The sequence below is a fragment of the Abramis brama genome (genome assembly GCF_963993115.1).
Source record: "Abramis brama genome assembly, chromosome: 9".
Taxonomy (NCBI): Eukaryota; Metazoa; Chordata; class Actinopteri; order Cypriniformes; family Leuciscidae; genus Abramis; species Abramis brama.
Genome location: NC_139971.1, coordinates 1,417,191 through 1,433,528, shown reverse-complemented (window position 1 = coordinate 1,433,528; position 16,338 = coordinate 1,417,191). Strand labels below are relative to the sequence as shown.

The 16,338-nt window shown below is 43.5% G+C and overlaps 1 protein-coding gene across 1 annotated transcript in view; it reads left to right on the top strand.

Annotated features, from left to right (window-relative positions):
• chrnb4 (cholinergic receptor, nicotinic, beta 4 (neuronal)) overlaps positions 1–16,338 on the top strand; it is a 38,285-nt gene that overhangs the window by 5,158 nt on the left and 16,789 nt on the right. The window contains exon 2 of the mRNA XM_084125176.1: positions 15,972–16,117. Coding sequence (XP_083981302.1) covers positions 15,972–16,117 — 146 coding nt within the window. The remainder of the gene's footprint in view (positions 1–15,971; positions 16,118–16,338) is intronic.

Sequence of the window (16,338 nt, the reverse complement as noted above, 5' to 3'; positions counted from 1 at the left end):
TTTTTTTGCTTTATTCAGAATCAGATTGCAGACAATATATATACAGTGAGGAAAATAAATTTGAACACCCTGCTATTTTGCAAGTTCTCCCTCTTAGAAATCATGGAGGGGTCTGAAATTGTCATCGTAGGTGCATGTCCACTGTGAGAGACATAATCTAAAAAATAAAAATCCAGAAATCACAATGTATGATTTTTTAACTATTTATTTGTATGATACAGCTGCAAATAAGTATTTGAACACCTGAGAAAATCAATGTTAATATTTGGTACAGTAGCCTTTGTTTGCAATTACAGAGGTCAAACGTTTCCTGTAGTTTTTCACCAGGTTTGCACACACTGCAGGAGGGATTTTGGCCCACTCCTCCACACAGATCTTCTCTAGATCAGTCAGGTTTCTGGGCTGTCGCTGAGAAACACGGAGTTTGAGCTCCCTCCAAAGATTCTCTATTGGGTTTAGGTCTGGAGACTGGCTAGGCCACGCCAGAACCTTGATATGCTTCTTACAGAGCCACTCCTTGGTTATCCTGGCTGTGTGCTTCGGGTCATTGTCATGTTGGAAGACCCAGCCTCGACCCATCTTCAATGCTCTAACTGAGGGAAGGAGGTTGTTCCCCAAAATCTCGCAATACATGGCCCCGGTCATCCTCTCCTTAATACAGTGCAGTCGCCCTGTCCCATGTGCAGAAAAACACCCCCAAAGCATGATGCTACCACCCCCATGCTTCACAGTAGGGATGGTGTTCTTGGGATGGTACTCATCATTCTTCTTCCTCCAAACACGTTTAGTGGAATTATGACCAAAAAGTTCTATTTTGGTCTCATCTGACCACATGACTTTCTCCCATGACTCCTCTGGATCATCCAAATGGTCATTGGCAAACTTAAGACGAGCCTTGACATGTGCTGGTTTAAGCAGGGGAACCTTCCGTGCCATGCATGATTTCAAACCATGACGTCTTAGTGTATTACCAACAGTAACCTTGGAAACGGTGGTCCCAGCTCTTTTCAGGTCATTGACCAGCTCCTCCCGTGTAGTTCTGGGCTGATTTCTCACCTTTCTTAGGATCATTGAGACCCCACGAGGTGAGATCTTGCATGGAGCCCCAGTCCGAGGGAGATTGACAGTCATGTTTAGCTTCTTCCATTTTCTAATGATTGCTCCAACAATGGACCTTTTTTCACCAAGCTGCTTGGCAATTTCCCCGTAGCCCTTTCCAGGCTTGTGGAGGTGTACAATTTTGTCTCTAGTGTCTTTGGACAGCTCTTTGGTCTTGGCCATGTTAGTAGTTGGATTCTTACTGATTGTATGGGGTGGACAGGTGTCTTTATGCAGCTAACGACCTCAAACAGGTGCATCTAATTTAGGATAATAAATGGAGTGGAGGTGGACATTTTAAAGGCAGACTAACAGGTCTTTGAGGGTCAGAATTCTAGCTGATAGACAGGTGTTCAAATACTTATTTGCAGCTGTATCATACAAATAAATAGTTAAAAAATCATATATTGTGATTTCTGGATTTTTTTTTTTAGATTATGTCTCTCACAGTGGACATGCACCTACGATGACAATTTCAGACCCCTCCATGATTTCCAAGTGGGAGAACTTGCAAAATAGCAGGGTGTTCAAATACTTATTTTCCTCACTGTATATATCTATCTATATCTATATCTATATCTATATCTATATCTATCTATATCTATCTATATCTATATCTATATCTATATCTATATCTATATCTATATCTATATATACAGTGCAATGCATAAGTTAATACACCCATGCTAAAGTTGACTAAAAAGAGGAATAAAAAATCATATTTTGGAAATTGAACTTAATGCCTTAATTTAAAAAATTAGGAAAAATCCAACCTTTTAGGACACCAATTTTCTTTGTGAATGAATAATGTATCGTAAATAAATAAATGTTCTTCCTTAAAATACATGGTGCATAAGTGTGTACACCCCTATGTTAAATTCCCATAGAGGCAGGCAGATTTTTATTTTTAAGTATTTTTTTTTAAATTAATTTTTAGGATACTATGCATCCTGATAAAGTTCCCTTGGCCTTTGGAATTAAAATAGCCCCACATCATCACATAGCATTCACCATACCTAGAGATTGGCATGGGGTACTTTCCATAAGATCATCTCTCAATGCAAATCAAACTAGCTTTTAGGCTAACTGAAATAAAATCATGCCAATCTCTAGGTATGGTGAATGCTATGTGATGATGTGGGGCTATTTTAATTCCAGAGGCCAAGGGAACTTTTTCAACTTTAGCATGGGTGCATTAACTTATGCATTGCACTGTATATCTCTATATATCTATATATATATATATCAAATCAAATCAAATCAAGTATATTTGTATAGCGCTTTTCACAATACAGATTGTATCAAAGCAGCTTCACAGTATTAAATTAAAATAAAATAATACAACAAGGTTTGTTTCTAGTGGAATTTATTGATTGATAGAATAAAATTAAATATCCCCAAAATATCCCCAACTGAGCAAGCCAAAGGCAACAGTGGCAAGGAACCGAAAAAACTCCATCAAGTGACCTAATGGTGTCCTAAAACTCCATCAGGTGACCCAATGGAGAAAAAAAAAAACCTTGGGAGAACCCAGGCTCAGTCGGGGGCCAGTTCTCCTCTGGCATTTATGAACTAGAGGCCGGATTGTAGTTTGAACTGTAAGATTAACAATATTATATGAATGCCTGGCCGAAAAGATGCGTCTTTAATCTAGTTTTAAACTGGGAGAGCGAGTCTGAGCAACGAACAGTATCAGGAAGACTATTCCAGAGTTTCGGAGCCAAATGTGAAAATGCTCTCCCTCCTTTGGTGGATCTGGATATCCTAGGTATGACCAAAAGCCTCGAATTTATTGATCTTAAAGAGCGCGATGGATTATAGGGCGATAGAAGATCCGTTAAATAGACTGGAGCTAAACCATTTAGGGCTTTATAAGTCAGTAGCAATAACTTATAATTAATACGGAACTTTATAGGTAGCCAATGTAGTGATGATAAAATCGGTGTTATATGATCATATATTTATATTTTATATAGAGAGAGCGGCAGTGGCTCAGTGGTTCATGTAGGTTGTCTACAAACCGAAAGGTTGGTGGTTCAATCCCCGGTTCCACTTGACCAAGTGTCGAGGTGTCCATGAGCAAGACACCTAACCCCAGCAGCTCCCGACGAGCTGGATGGCGCCTTGCATGGCTGACACTGCCGTCGGTGTATGAATGGGTGAATGTGAGGCAATGTAAAGCGCATAGGTCTGTGAAAGCGCTATATAAATGCAGTCCATTTACCATATATATATATATACACATATTATTAATAATTTATTTTATATATATTTTTATTCATGTCCATTATCCCAACAGGAACGTTCTGTCAAGGTTCTCTCAAAGTTATGAACAAACGTTATTCCAATAACGTTAATAGAACATTGATTCAGAATTATATAGTCTTTAATAATGTTCTCTAAACATTTGCACAAAAACATTTATACATCGTTCATGCAACATTTTTTATAAATAATTTTAGTTGGATGTTCGTCTAACGTTTTTTTAAATGTTTCTACGTGTTTTCAAAAGTAACGTTCCATAATGTTTGAAGAATGATAAAGTGGAATGTTTGTTACAGTTTTTTTTATTCGCTTTGGTACTATTTTCACAAGTTAGGTGTACATTTTCAAAACTCTTGGTACAAAAATCCAAACTGATCACACTTGTAACACAGCTAGTCATTCTTTCAAAACCTGATGTAATGCTTTCATTCAGTTGCACATGTTTTCAGTCCACATAATCATTGTTTCAAACACAAGATTATTGTAATATGTAATGAGAACATTTGGTTTAATCACAGAAACACAACAGTATGATCTTCTTTCAATTTAGTACTTTTAACAATCAGCTCATTCAACAGCAAACAATGCAAGATACATGTTTCAAATCACGGTTGTTGCTGAATTAATTACAGTAATACAGGCTACAGTTGCCACATTAGAAAATACACGTGCATAAACTTATGAACTGAATCCATAATGTTTGTAATAGTATCTATCCAGTGTGTTATCAAAAGCTGTGATGAAGCACAGCAATGATGTTCTGTGCTAGAACAGAGTTTGCTGGCAATGAATACAGTAAATGATTTTGACTATTTGACTGAATACTGTAATGGACATTTACAGATGAAGGTTGAGTTACAGTAATGTAACAGCCATGTCTCCACCATGTTTACAGTATCACATAGCATACATACTGTAATGTAAAATACTGTATTTGATGCCATCTTTCTCCCTTCTACTGATATATCTCTGATCAATCTGATGTTTTACAGTCATTGACTGTTTCCTCTCCCTTATACTCTATTCTGCTTTACAGTATTTGCACAAATGGCAAATTTCTCTGTATCTTTCGCTCTCACACACACACAGAGACACACACACACACACACACACACATGCGTGTCCTTTGAACATCATGGTGGTCATTATCTATAAATCACTTATGTAAAAATAATTCATTACATTTGGTTATCCATATCAGAAAATGCAAACAAGTTCTATAGAGATTGTGTATTGAATCAATATCTATAGAAATCTATAGGTGTACCAAATGATTCATTGATTAACCATTAAGATCGTTTGGATTAAATCATAGACAAATGTATTAAACTGAACAAGAAGAGATGCAAATCAAAAGTTTGATAGTAGGAGCTTTATGAAGGGGAGTTAGTGTGAATGAAACATTTATGTAGATGAAACACTTATTTTGTGTTGTGAAAAGAATACTTTGTGATTTTGAGTATTGTACTAACACAACTGAAAACATGATGAAATGTTTGAAAAAAGTGCACTTTTGATGATCTGTTGTGATATTAGCACTAGGAGTTTTGAAAATGTACACCTAACTTGTGAAAATAGTACCAAAGCGAATAAAAAAAACGCCTCGGTTACGACTGTAACCTCGGTTCCCTGAAGAGGGAACGAGCGTTGCGTCGAGTTTGACGCTATGGGAACGCTTTGCGTGATGACGTCTTGAAGCACATGTAAAATCAGTCCAATGGTGTGGCGGAACGTCAGAGGCGGGTGACGTCACGTACCAGGAAGCTATAAAAGCCGGCCCGAAACAGAAAACGAAAGCTTCGTAAAGTCTGAAGTCGTGTTGACAGGCATGAAGGAGATATGGCAAGGTGACGCAACGCTCGTTCCCTCTTCAGGGAACCGAGGTTACAGTCGTAACCGAGGCGTTCCCTTTCAAGGGAACTCGCGTTGCGTCGAGTTTGACGCTATGGGAACGTCTATACCAACGCCTCCATAGCTACAAATGTCTGTCCTGTGTGAAATCTGGTGAGCAGCACTAGGAAGACAAAACATGAGACCCTGGAGCAGAGTCTAGATCCAGAGAGTAGAACCTGACGAAAGTGTGCGGTGAGGACCAGCCTGCCGCATCACAAACGTCCTGTAACGAAACTCCTGATATAAGGGCCTTAGAGGCCGCCATACTCCTCGTAGAGTGCGACCGGACAGCCAAAGGAGAAGGCTGTCCAGCCGCCTCATAAGCAAGTGAGATAGTCTCAACCACCCACTGCTCATCCTTTGCTTAGACACTGGACCTCCCTTGTTAGGGGAGCAAATGTCACTTTTACGCCACAGGGCAGCTCTGTGGACATACGCGTCTAACGCCCGAACAGGGCAAAGCAAATTATTAGCCTCCTGGTCTGATTTCGAAAGGGAGGAGGACCTCCAAGTGCCACGAGGGAAACGAGATACCAAAGGGGTCTTTCCCCACAGACATTCCACCCAAAGGACTGTGGTAAGCACCTACGGCCGCCACATAAACCTTTAAAGTGGACGGGGTCAGACCTGCAGTGAACCGGTCCTGCAGGAACTCCAGAACTGTACCAATTGGGCAGTTGACTGGATCCAACCGACGGTCACTACACAAAGAGGTGAATACTCTCCAGTTCAGGGCATAAAGTTTCCTCGTGGAGGGAGCTCTGGACTGTAGAATGGTCTCAACAACCTCAGTTGAGAGACCTGACTCTATGAGCTGGGCCCCCTCAGAGGCCAAGCCCATAGGTTCCACAGTTCTGGGCGGGGGTGAAATATCGAGCCCTCCGCCTGGGACAGAAGGTCCCTCCTGACGGGTAGCTCCAGAGGAGGCCCGTCGAGGAGCGACACAAGATCGGGAAACCATACTCTGCCCGGCCAGCGCGGGGCTATAAGAAGCAGGCAAACCCGGTCCCTGCGAACTCTCTCCAGAACTCCCGGGAGCAGAGCAACTGGGGGAAAAGCGTACAGACGTAGCCTCGGCCACGTCTGCACCATAGCATCCAGTCCAAAGGAGCTGGATGCGTGAGGGAGAACCAAAGTGGACAGTGAGACGTCTCTCGAGACGCAAACAGACCCACTTATAATTTCCATATCAGCTCCACCACCTCGGGGGTGGAGCCACCATTCCCCGGGCCTCGGCCCCTGTCTCGACAGAGTGTCTGCTCCTATATTCTGGACCCCGGGGATGTAGGCTGCCTTGAGTGACAGCAACTTCCCCTGGGACCACAAGAGGATATGGCGTGCCAGCGCAAACCCCCTTGATATAGGCGACTACCGACGTGTTGTCCGTATGTACTACACATGGTGTCCCCTGAGACCTGTGATAAAGCTCCTCAGAGCCCGGAAGACAGCTAACATCTCTAGGCTATAGAATGCCAGGAACGATGATGGTCTTCCCACAGACCTTGAGATGAGCGACCCTCAGGATCGCTCCCCAACCCGTGAGGGAAGCATCCGTCGTTAGCAGTTTGCGACGACAAGGAGCTCCCAGCACTGGGCCCTGGGACAGGAACCAAGGTTTCTTCCACATAACCAAGGCACGTAGGCATCACCGCGTGACCTTGATTGTGCGAAATGGGTTGCCCCTCGGGAAAAAACCCTCTGGTCCTGAGCCACCACTGCAGGGGCCTCATGTGCAGCAGTCCAAAAGGTATCCCGTTGGAAGCTGCTGCCATGAGACCCAACAGTCTCTGGAACTGTTTGACAGTGAGTAGCTGGCCTAGCTTTACACTTCTCACAGCTGCCAGGATCGAAGCGTGGCGATGACAGGCGCGCCTGCATCGACACTGAATCCCAAACCACGCCTAAAAAAGTGGTCCTCTAAAATAGAGAAGCACACTCTTCTTGGCGTTCAGCCGTAACCCCAACTCTTTCATATGGGCGAGAACAACATCTCGATGTTGAACCGCCATCTAATGCGACTGAGCTAAAATCAACCAATCGTCAATGTAGTTCGTGATGCGAATACCAGAGGCGCCAGAGCTGCATCCACGCATTTGGTGAAAGTGCGGGGTGATAAAGCCAGGCCGAATGGAAGAACTCGATATTGGTATGCTTTGCCCCCGAAAGCAAACCTCAGGAACTTCCAATGACACGGACGGATGGAAATATGCGTCCTTGAGGTCTATCGTGACAAACCAGTCCTCGGACTAATCTGTGGCACGATTGTCTCAATGTTAACATTTTGAACTTGAGCTGCATGACAACTCGAAGACCTAAAATGGGACGCAATCCCCCGTCCTACTTTGGAACTATGAAGTACCGGCTGTAAAACCCGGTTTCCCTGTTGGAGGGAGGTACATATTCTATGGCCCCTTTCTCTAACAGAGTGTTTACTTCCTGTTCCATAACCAGAACCTGCTCGGGGCCCACCATTGTGGGCAGGACCCCCATAAACCGCGGTGGGCGTTACTAGAATTGTATCTAATACCCTTTTTCCACGGTCTGCAGGACCCAACGAGAAACATTTGACAGTAGCTTCCACGCTGTCAAAGATTCTACTAGAGGTACCAGTCTCTCGAGACTGGTTTCTGGATTTTGTTGCTGTTGAGTTGTCGGTTCGTCGCCCTGTAACGGCGCACCGGCAGGGAACGACCGAACAGACTGCTCTAGCACCCTCCTCAGAGGGGGCGGGCATCCCGAGGCCACTACGTTTCCGGGTGGACCTTGAGATATGTGCTCGCCGGAGACCGCTGCGCCCTGTAACACCGGAGGCGGCAGGGTTGGCAGAACGGTCCCCTGAGGGCACCGAAGAGAGACGGCACCGTATTTTTCTCCTGCTGTTGAGCAGTCGGTTCGTCGCCCTGTAACGGCGCACCGGCAGGGAACGACCAAACAGACTGCTCTAGCACCCTCCTCAGAGGGGGCGGGCATCCCGAGGCCACTACGTTTCCGGGTGGACCTTGAGATATGTGCTCGCCGGAGACCGCTGCGCCCTGTAACGCCGGAGGCGGCAGGGTTGGCAGAACGGTCCCCTGAGGGCACCGAAGAGAGACGGGCACCGTGAAAAGAGGTGTTAACCGCTCTGCTTCGGGGGGACTACCCTCATTTGTCCTGAGCCCTCAGACATCAGGACTTTTTCCCAGCAGCCTTCTTGGCGGTAATAACGGTCCGCAGATCCGTTTTACCCCTCGAAGACTGCTGGGTTTGAGAGCGCCCTCCGTGTCCCCGAGATTTTTGTGGGGGAGCACGGGAGGAAACGCTCTGTTTCTGAGTGGCGCGGTGCTCAGCGCTCTTTTTAGAGGAGTGAGGCTGCTCCCGCTCAGCAGCCTCATAGAAAGAACGGCGGGGGAGAAGTTTCTGAAGTGCAGCTGCCTGTTTTGAAGCTTCTTGTGACTTCGCTACAGCACTATTAACTGCGTCTCCAAATAACCCTTGCGTGGATACTGGTGCATCTAAAAGAACATGTTTTTCTTTGTCCTTTATGTCACTTAAGTTGAGCCACAGATGCCTCTCAGTGGCCACCAGGGCTGCCATAGAGCGGCCGATGGATTTAGCCGTCTCCTTGGTGGCCCTGAGAGACAAATCCGTGGCTCTACGCAGTTCAGACACCGTATCAGCACTAATACCCCCGCCCTCCTCAAAATCACCCAATAACTCAGCCTGGTAAGCCTGCATTATGGACATTGTATGTAAACACGCTGCAGCTTGACCGGCGGCGGCATAAGCTTTATGAACCAGGGAAGAAGTAACTTTTACTGGCTTGGATGGAAGTGCAGGAGCCTTCAGAGAAGATGCCGTTGCTGGAGAGAGATAGCTCGCGAGCGTCTCTTCCACCTTCGGCATCTCCCCATAACCATGCTCTTTATAATTGTGAATGGATGAATAGTGTGATGTTTGTGCAGTATACACTCGATATGACACTGGTTTCGCCCACGATCTCGACACCTCGGTGTGGAGATCGGGGAAAAACGGCAGGCTCCTGCGCTGGGGCTGCGCACGAGATGGCAGGAAGCGTTCGTCGAGCTTACTTTTCGAACGAACGTCCTGCCTATCTTCTGGCCACTCAATAGACAGTCTGTCAACAGCTCTAGTAATGACATCGAGCAGTTCCTCAAACGCATGAGACTGAGGTGGCGAATCCTCAGACTCAGCTACAATACTCACAACATCCAACTCCTCAGAGCTGGATAGTTGCAGTACTGGTACCTCTATCGGGGGGGAAGAAACCGCAGCGCGTGCTTCCACACCCTGATAAGAGGCACTGGATCTATCAGACGGATGCTGAGATAAGGCAGAGCTCGTCTCAACATCCACTGATAAATCCATCTGTGAACCCCAGGTCTGAGATCGACGCCGTGCCTCGGCAGCGGCGGGACCCGAGCCCTGGGGAGCGTGGTCGGGATTGAACCGAGCCAAGCGGGATCGGAGCGTACGCAATGGAAGCGCACAGCAATGCACACAGTCACCACCCTCGAGTGCTGACTGGGCATGCTCCTCTCCCAAACAAACAACACAAAGAGTGTGTGTGTCACCTCCCGTTAAATAACGCGGGCAGGGATGGACACACACTCTAAACTGCTGCTCGCTCGCCATACTGAATATATATATATATGATATAGACAGACAACACCAAATATACAGACAGATTTCACACAGAGCGCAACTGAAGACTCAGAAAGCTTTCGTTTTCTGTTTCGGGCCGGCTTTTATAGCTTCCTGGTACGTGACGTCACCCGCCTCTGACGTTCCGCCACACCATTGGACTGATTTTACATGTGCTTCAAGACGTCATCACGCAAAGCGTTCCCATAGCGTCAAACTCGACGCAACGCGAGTTCCCTTGAAAGGGAACTAATATTTTCTCTCATGTTCACATAACCAGAAAAAACATTTTCAAAACATTTAAAAAAAACTGGATGTTTTTGTGATGAGAAATAAGCAGAAGTGGTTTCTTTGCATTGCTGAGAGAGAGAGAGCATCATGATCCCACAGAACACACATCTGGCTTTTACAGTTTGCTTTGAGAATCTTCTTGTTATTTGATGTGTGATGATGATGATGATGATGATGATGACGATGGCGATGATGATGATGATGATGATGATGAAGAAGATGATGACCGTCGACTCGTTGATTGTTTTATGTTCTTCATATATATGTGTGTGAAGTTTGCCAGCTGATTCGGTTCTGCTGACTCGGGTCATAAACTATCGGCTGTTACAGTTTTTTTCAACTGTTTACTCACATTTTCAAAACTTTGCCTCTTTTTATCAAAACTTTACACACAAATCCAAGAATTGCACACACAAAATGTAAATTGCCTCACATCTCTTGCAAAATGAAGCACTTGCAAACACCTTTGCCATAATATTATATTTTTGGATATGTCATATACACACAGTTATTCAAAACCTAAAGCTCTTCTTTCATGAGCTCATATATACATTTACAAGATTGAAAGTAATTGGCTGAGAGATGTTGAAAAAGTTCTGTTGACTCGGCGGGTAATAAACTATCGGCTGTTAAAAACACCTTCTCAAGCCTGTGTGTGTGTGCGTGCGTGTGTGTGTGTGTGTGCAGGTGGAGCGTGTGCAGACTCAGAGGAGCGTCTGATGAACTGTGTGTGTGTGTGTGTGTGTGTGTGTGTGTGTCAAGTCAAGTCACCTTTATTTATATAGCGCTTTTTACAATACAGATTGTCTCAAAGCAGCTGCACATTGATACCATGAAAATAATACAACAAAGTTTGTTTCTAGAATAAAATTGTGTCATCGTCCACCTTAAGTAAGGCAGATCAATAATATTGTTGAATATTAAATGTCCCCAACTACGCAAGCCAAAAGCCAAGGCAACAGTGGCAAGGAACCAAAACTCCATCAGTGACAGAATGGAGAAAAAAACCTTGGGAGAACCCAGACTCAGTCGCTCAGTTCTCCTCTGGCCAACGAGCGAACAGTGTATGATTATGATCCAGGCAGCGTTACAGGTCAGAGGTCAGATTGGTCGTGTCGATAAGGCCTTCACAGGGCTGATGAGGCTGGCACTTCAGGATGCGTCATGGATGGGTCCGGGCGCAGGTCCTTCATCAGATCTGGATACGGCCTGGATCCGGCGGACTGCGGTAAACCTCGGATAAACAGAGAGACTAATATTAGCGTAGATGCCATTCTTCTTATGATGTAACGAGTACATCAGGATTTATGGGAAGTGTTCCCGGTTCCGGCTGATCTAATCTATGCAGCCTAACATTGAATTATAGAAGTCTATAATGTGTTATGTGAATGCTAGGTCAAAGAGATGTGTCTTTAGTCTAGCTTTGAACTGACAGAGTGTGTCTGCTTCCCGGACAATGTTAGGAAGACTGTTCCAAAGTTTTGGTGCTAAATAGGAGAAGGATCTACCGCCAGCAGTCGATTTAGATATTCTAGGTATTATCAACTGGCCGGAATTTTGAGATCGCAATAGACGTGAAGGACTATAATGCGATAAGAGCTCGCTCAAGCACTGCGGAGCTAAGCCATTTAGTGCTTTGTAAGTAATCAGCAATATTTTAAAATTTATACGATGTTTAATAGGGAGCCAGTGCAGTGTTGACAGAACCGGGCTAATATGGTCATACTTCCTGGTTCTGGTAAGAACTCGAGCTGCTGCGTTTTGGACCAGCTGTAGTTTGTTTATTAAGCGTGCAGGGCAACCACCCAGTAGAGCATTACAATAATCTAGCCTTGATGTCATGAACTCATGGACTAATTGTTCTGCATTTGTCGATGAGAGAATATGACGTAATTTAGATATATTTTTAAGATGGAAAAATGCAGTTTTACAGATACTAGACATGTGACTTTCAAATGAAAGATTGGTATCAAAGAGCACACACACACACACACCCAGGTTCCTAACCGACGACGAAGACTTAACAGAGCAGCCATCAAGTGTTAGACAGTATTCTAGGTTATTACGTGAGGAAGTTTTTTGTCCCATAATTAGAATCTCTGTTTTTTTTTCAGAATTCAGTAGTAGGAAATTACTAGTCATCCAATTTTTTATATCAGCTTTGCATTCCGTTAATTTTGTGAAATATAGAAATATAGAGCTGAGTATCATCAGCATAACAGTGAAAACTAATGCCATGCTTCCTAATGATATCTCCTAATGGTAGCATGTACAGAGTGAACAGCAGCGGTCCTAGTACTGAGCCTTGAGGTACGCCATACTGAACTTGTGATCGATGAGACATCTCTTCATTTACTGCTACAAACTGATAACGGTCAGATAAGTGTGATTTAAACCATGCTAATGCAATAATGCCACTAATGCCAACATCATGTTCGAGTCTATTTAAAAGAATGTTGTGGTCAATGGTGTCAAATGCAGCACTAAGATCGAGTAACACTAATAGAGAGATACAACCACGATCGAATGATTAGAGCAAATCATTTGTGACTCTAATGAGAGCTGTCTCAGTACTATGGTACGGTCTAAATCCTGACTGGAAATCCTCACAGATATCATTTCTTTCTAGAAAGGAACATAGTTGTGAGGATACCGCCTTTTCTAGTATCTTTGACAGAAAAGGTAGATTCGAGATCGGCCTGTAATTGACTAATTCTGAACGATCAAGTTGTGTTTTTTTTAACAAGCGGTTTAATCATAGCCAGCTTAAAAGTTTTTGGTACGTATCCTAGAGACAAAGATGAATTAATGATATTAAGAAGAGGATCTATGACCTCTGGGAGCATCTCTTTCAGTAGCTTAGTCGGTATAGGGTCTAACATACATGTTGTTGATTTAGATGATATAACGAGTTTAACAAATTCTTCCTCTCCTATAGCAATGAATGAATCATTTTTTTCCTCAGGGAGACTACAATGCACTGCCTGATGCAATACTGTAGTAGACGGTTGCATAGTTATAATTTTGTCCTTGATATTATCAATCTTATAAGTGAAGAAGTTCATAAAGTCATTACTGCTGTGTTGCTTGGAAACGTCTGGGCTTGAAGCTTTATTTTTAGCCACTGTTTCAAATAAATAAATAGGGTTTTGTTTATTTTCTTCTAATAGGGTTGAAAAATAAGCAGATCTAGCAGCTTTTAAAGCCTCTCTGTATGCAATCGAACTCTCTTTCCATGAAATCCGAAATACCTCTAGTTTTGTTTTCTATCAGTTTTTTCTTCCAATTTTTCTGGCTCCTCTCTTAAGGGCCCGAGTGTGCTCGTTGTACCACGGCCAAGGGCGTAGATTTGGTTTGAACATTGGGGGGGTTGAAGTTTGGGTATGCCTCCTGATGCCTCCTTTTCATGTGATCATGGTATAAATATTGGGGGGGTTGTAATGCATATTTTTAAATATTGGGGGGTTTATCTCCCCCCCAACCCCCCCACAAATTACGCCCCTGACCACGGCGTTGGACTATTTTCTTTAATCTTCTTTAAGCGCAACGGATCAACTGTGTCTAAAGTGCTGGAAAAGAGAGAGTTAAAAGTTTCTGTCGCAATATCGAGTTCTTCTAAGCTATCTGGGATGCTGAGATGATGAAACTGATCAGGAAGATTATTAATAAAGCAATCTTTAGTGGCAGAAGTGATAGGTCTAACATATTTGTAACACGGAGTCGGCTTTGCAGCCTTGGCTAAATGAAGTTTACATGAGACTAGATAATGATCTGAGATGTCATCGCTCTGCTGCAGAATTTCAACAGCATCAGCATTGATTCCGTGTGATAATATTAGATCTAGAGTATGATTACGACAATGAGTAGGTCCTGACACATGTTGTCTAACTCCAGTAGAGTTCAGAATGTCTTTAAATGCCAATCCCAATGCATCTTTTTCGTTATCTACATGTATATTAAAATCACCAACAATTAGTACTTTATCTGCAGCCAGAACTAACTCTGATAGAAAGTCAGCAAATTCTTTGATACAATCTATAAAAATATATAGTGTAAACGATAAATCACATTTGAGATTTGTGCTGGCTACTGTATACAGGCCACCTGTATACAGTAGCCAGCACAAATCTCAACTGTGATTTATCACTTACACTATATATTGCTATATTAAGCACCAACACTTCAAAATAATTATATTTGAAACTAGACTTCTTAGTAATTCTAAAAATATTACTATAAATTACAGCAACACCTCCCCCTTTGCCTTTCAGATGAGGTTCATGTTTATAACAGTAATCTTGCGGGGTTGACTCATTTAAAGTAATGTAATCGTTTGGTTTCTTTTTTTTTTCTTTTTTTTTGGTGTCCTGTCCAGCATTAAAGCAAGCAGAATGGTGGTCTGTATGCCATGTTGTGCTAAGCAGATTTGTTTTGCCAAGAGTAGCTTTATGAATGATAAGGCTCCCCTTGATGTTAAGTCTATTTTATTTTATTTTTGATGCTTGTTTGTAGATAAGCTTTACATAATATTGCTGGACCTGACGGAAAGATAAAGTGAAAAGAAGATAGAAAGTGGACAGGGATTGAAAGAGAAAGGGGGAGTAGAGAGACAAAAGGGAGGGATACACCAAGCGGCCAACTACTACACCTGTTGAGACACACAAAAAAAAGACCAACGCCCGGCCCCGGCCGGAGAGTAGGCTCACAATCCTAAGATGCACACAAAGATCGTTTGGTTTTAGCCAGGTTTCTGTCAAACACAGCACATCTAGATTATAGTCTGTAATCATATCATTAACAATAAGTGCTTTTGGAGTAAGCGATCGAATATTCAGCAACCCAAGCTTTATCATTTGCTCATTTGAATTATATCTGTTTTTAATTTGTTGAACATCAAATAAATTTTTACCCTTAGATGGGTTTGGAAGTTTTTTGTATTTCCTAATTCGAGGAACAGACACAGTCTCTATATGATGATATCTAGGTGAAAGAGGCTCTATGTGATGGGATTTATCTGACCTTGGTGACGTGAGGCCGCTAGCAGACGGTCGGTTTAGCCAGTCTGTCTCCTTCCTGACCTGAGCCCCAGATTGTCATGTTTGAGCTCTAAGACTATGTGCCATATTACTAGAGAGAAGAGCAGCACCATCCCAGGACGGATGAATACCATCTCTTTTCAACAGGTCAGGTCTGCCCCAAAAACTTTTCCAATTGTCTATGAATTCTATGTTATTTTGCGGACACCACTTAGACAACCAGCCATTGAGTGAGGACAATCTACTAACTATCTCATCACTCCTGCAAATAGGAAGGGGGCCAGAGCAAATTACAGTGCCTGACATCGTACTTGCGAGTTCACACACCTCTTTAACATTAATTTTGGTGATCTCCGACTGGCGGAGTCAAACATCATTAGTGCCGACGTGAATAATAATCTTAGAGAATTTACGATTAGCATTAGCCAGCACTTAGTCAGGCGCTCTGGCTCCTGGCAAACATGTGACTATGGTGGCTGTTGCCTCTATTTTCACGTTCCGTGTAATAGAATCGCCAATAACTAGGGCACAATCAACAGGATTCTCAATGGGTGTTTCACTGAGAGGGGAGAATCTATTTGAAGTTGCAATAGGAACGGAAGAGCGATGTTTTGTCCCGTGACTACAGCGCCTCACGTAAAAATAAGAGGAGAATAAGAATATGTAACAATAAGAATATGTAACAATAAAAAGTGCAAGTAACAATAAGATGTGTGTGTGTGTGTGTGTGTGTGTGTGTGTGTGCAGGTGGAGCGTGTGCAGACTCAGAGGAGCGTCTGATGAACTGGCTGCTGGGTAAAGAGCGCTATAACAAGCTGATCCGGCCGGCGCTGAACCGCAGCGAGAGAGTGACGGTGGTCCTGCAGGTTTCTCTGGCGCAGCTCATCAGTGTGGTGAACTAACACTCCCTCACTCACTCCACAGCACGACACAGGGAGATCTGTGTGTTTCAGTGTGGTGAACTAACACTCCCTCACTCACTCCACAGCACGACACAGGGAGATCTGTGTGTTTCAGTGTGGTGAACTAACACTCCCTCACTCACTCCACAGCATGACACAGGGAGATCTGTGTGTTATAGTGTGTTACAGAGTCAAGTTTTAATCATCAGTGT